General features: G+C 52.9%; 1 protein-coding gene across 1 annotated transcript; it reads left to right on the top strand.

The window, feature by feature from the left end:
- The first annotated feature begins 748 nt into the window (after window positions 1-748).
- On the top strand, window positions 749-1714 carry LOC119271581 (probable calcium-binding protein CML12). The gene has a single exon (XM_037553344.1). The coding sequence runs from the start codon at window positions 749-751 to the stop codon at window positions 1433-1435; it is 687 nt and encodes a 228-aa protein (XP_037409241.1). The 3' UTR covers window positions 1436-1714.
- The last annotated feature ends 1027 nt before the right edge of the window (window positions 1715-2741 follow it).

Raw genomic sequence — 2741 nt, 5'->3', positions numbered from 1 at the left:
TGCGCCGGGCGCTAGCCCTTTTTTCCTTATGCGCTATGAGTCAGACTCGGCCGTATAAGCGCCTCTATCTTGTCATTGGCGTTGAAGGACACGATGCTAACAGCCGCTGCTATAAGATTATCTTTAATTTTTTTTTTCTTAACCGCCCATGCAAGCATCATGCATTGGACATGCCCTGACAAGCGCACGAGAGGGCTCAGACGATGACGACAGCGATGGGCTGTGTGCTCGATTGGATTCTTCTTTTTTTTTGAGGGGGTGTGCTCGATTGGATTCGACGCATGAGAGTAAGAAAGAAAAGGGAAAGGAAGGATACGTGATGCAAGCGCGAGCCTGGCTCCGAGATACGCCCGGTTCCTGTGTATCCGCGAGCCTGGCTCAAGGCCTCTTTTGCATCTGTCGGGCCAGGCTGAGAAGGCCACCAAACATGCTCGATTCTGCATGTCGGGCGGGAGCCAGGAAACCAAACACATCCCTAGAAGCTATGTACGTGATGGATGAAGACTTACCTTGAGGTTCGTGTGTATGCTGTCTTCTACGGCCAGTCGATAGGGCACCAGAACGTGCACGTAAGGACCTCAGGTTTCGAACTTGCATCTTGCATGCACCCATATATAGAGATAATAAAGAGTCTAAAATTAGTGCAGCGAGACAGCAAAGGTGAAAAATGAAACGGCCTCGTCATCAGAAGTTGAAAACGAGATCCCGACGGAAAGAATGGTCAGATCTCGTGGCCACGCCACGCAACATGCAGAGCCACCGCCCCGCCACCGAAGACCACGTCCGAGAAGAAAGCAGAAGCGCACGAGCCCAACCAACCACCAGGGCGCGCGCGGCGGCGACGAGGACAACCGTCACCCCTGCGAGACGCTCGGCATTCATGTCCGTCCCCTCCGACTCCGGCCAGGAGACACCGCCCTCGGCGACCGAGAGCGGTCGGACGCGCCTCCAGGACGAGCAGCTGGGGCAGCTCCGGGAGCTCTTCATCCGCTTCGACCTCGACGGCGACGGCAGTCTCACCAAGCTCGAGATAGCCGCGCTTCTCCGCTCGCTCGGTCTCCGCCCCGCCGAGGGGGACGAGATCCACACCCTCATCGCCTCCATGGACATCGACGGCAACGGCACCGTGGAGTTCGACGAGCTAACCTCTTCCCTCTCCCAGCTGCTCCTCGGGCCCGGCCGCTCCTCCGTCGCCGTTGACCACGAGCAGCTAGCCGAGGCCTTCCGCGCCTTCGACCGCGACGGCAACGGATACATCTCCGCCGCCGAGCTCGCGCGCTCCATGGCGCAAATGGGGCACCCCATCTGCTACGCGGAGCTCAACGACATGATGCGCGAGGCCGACACCGACGGCGACGGCTCCATCAGCTTTGAGGAGTTCGCCGCCATCATGGCCAAGTCCGCCGTCGAATTTCTCGGCCTCGCCGCGTTGTGAGCGAGGCTCCCTCCGGTTAGAGCCTCGTGGGCTTGTCCTCTGTTTGTAAATTAGTCCATTCGCCTTCCTTTTTATCATGTCTGCAAATATAATACATACACATTTGAACCTCGTTGTATTGAATGTGTCAGTGTAAATAGATCTAATGTTGCTATAGTGAATATTTGATTTGGAATTCATATCCAGAAAATATGAATGCAATTGCTGAGAAAATAGGAACATGAATTGCCCATATTGCTGTGTAGAAACTTCAATTTTGGAATAAGAATTCTTGTGTTCTACAGTAGTAAAACGGGTGGGTGGATTAACGAGCTGCTTGTTAGTTAAGCTCGTGCTCGTTAAGCTTAACAAGCAAAAAAAGTCAGCTTTATTAGTTTAAAATTCGTTAAGGTCGTAAGTGATCGTTAACAGACTATGATGTGCTACGGTCTACGAATGTGGATGAGCGTGTAATTTTTACGAGGGAATATAATGACTACAAAAGAGGTGCGCTAGTTTGCTCTTTCTATGGGTTGGGATGAGTCGTTTAGATTGATTAGGGCCCTGTTTGTTTAACGTTTGTAGTTGGATCGTTAAAGTCATTCTTCAGCAAATCGATAGCTATCAACTCATCGAAAGATCAGGACACCCCCGCCCCTATCAGGGGTGAGATCGAACTCTAATGCCAACAAATTAGACGTACTGCATGCTGGGAGGAGTGGCTGGGCCAAACCAATGTTTATGAAGATATCGTTGTGGCAGCTTACGACATTTGGAAGAAGTGAACCAATAAGCATTTCGGTGGGTTGCCCCCCAACTTTTGACTCTTGGGTGGACAGGTTCGAGAAAGACTTCTCTCTGATGGAAATAAGTGCAAGGAAAGTATAGGGCCTTTTATCAAAGCCTTTGTCTTGGGGTTTGATGGCTTTGCAGTTTGTAGTTTTCTCATCCAGTCTTGATCGTTACAAAGGACGATGCTATCACATCGAGCCTGTTGTTGGGGAAGTTCAAAGCTTTCTTGTATTCTGAGTAAGACTTTGCCGGCGTTCTGGGAACGGGGGTCCCCAGACTTGCCTGCTTGCGGCTCACGGTGTGGCTCTGCGAGCGGGCCCGTACGTCCCATCTTCACCAACAAGCACTCAAGACCCTCGCGAGAGGCCAAGCCACGCGAGGCGGACGACACAAGACCTCCTCAGGAGCGGCCTGACCAGGCTGGCTCACGAGGGGCGGAGAGTTCAAGGGAAGGAAAACCTCGCGAGGTTCCAGTGACGTGAGCCATGACGACCAAGGCCAGGCGGGCGCCAGCGCGCACATTGTCCTTGTTTCC

The sequence above is a fragment of the Triticum dicoccoides genome, chromosome 3A (genome assembly GCF_002162155.2).
Source record: "Triticum dicoccoides isolate Atlit2015 ecotype Zavitan chromosome 3A, WEW_v2.0, whole genome shotgun sequence".
In the NCBI taxonomy this organism is placed as follows: Eukaryota; Viridiplantae; Streptophyta; class Magnoliopsida; order Poales; family Poaceae; genus Triticum; species Triticum dicoccoides.
The sequence above is the reverse complement of the archived record's forward strand: the minus strand, read 5'-3'. Positions and strand labels throughout refer to the sequence as shown.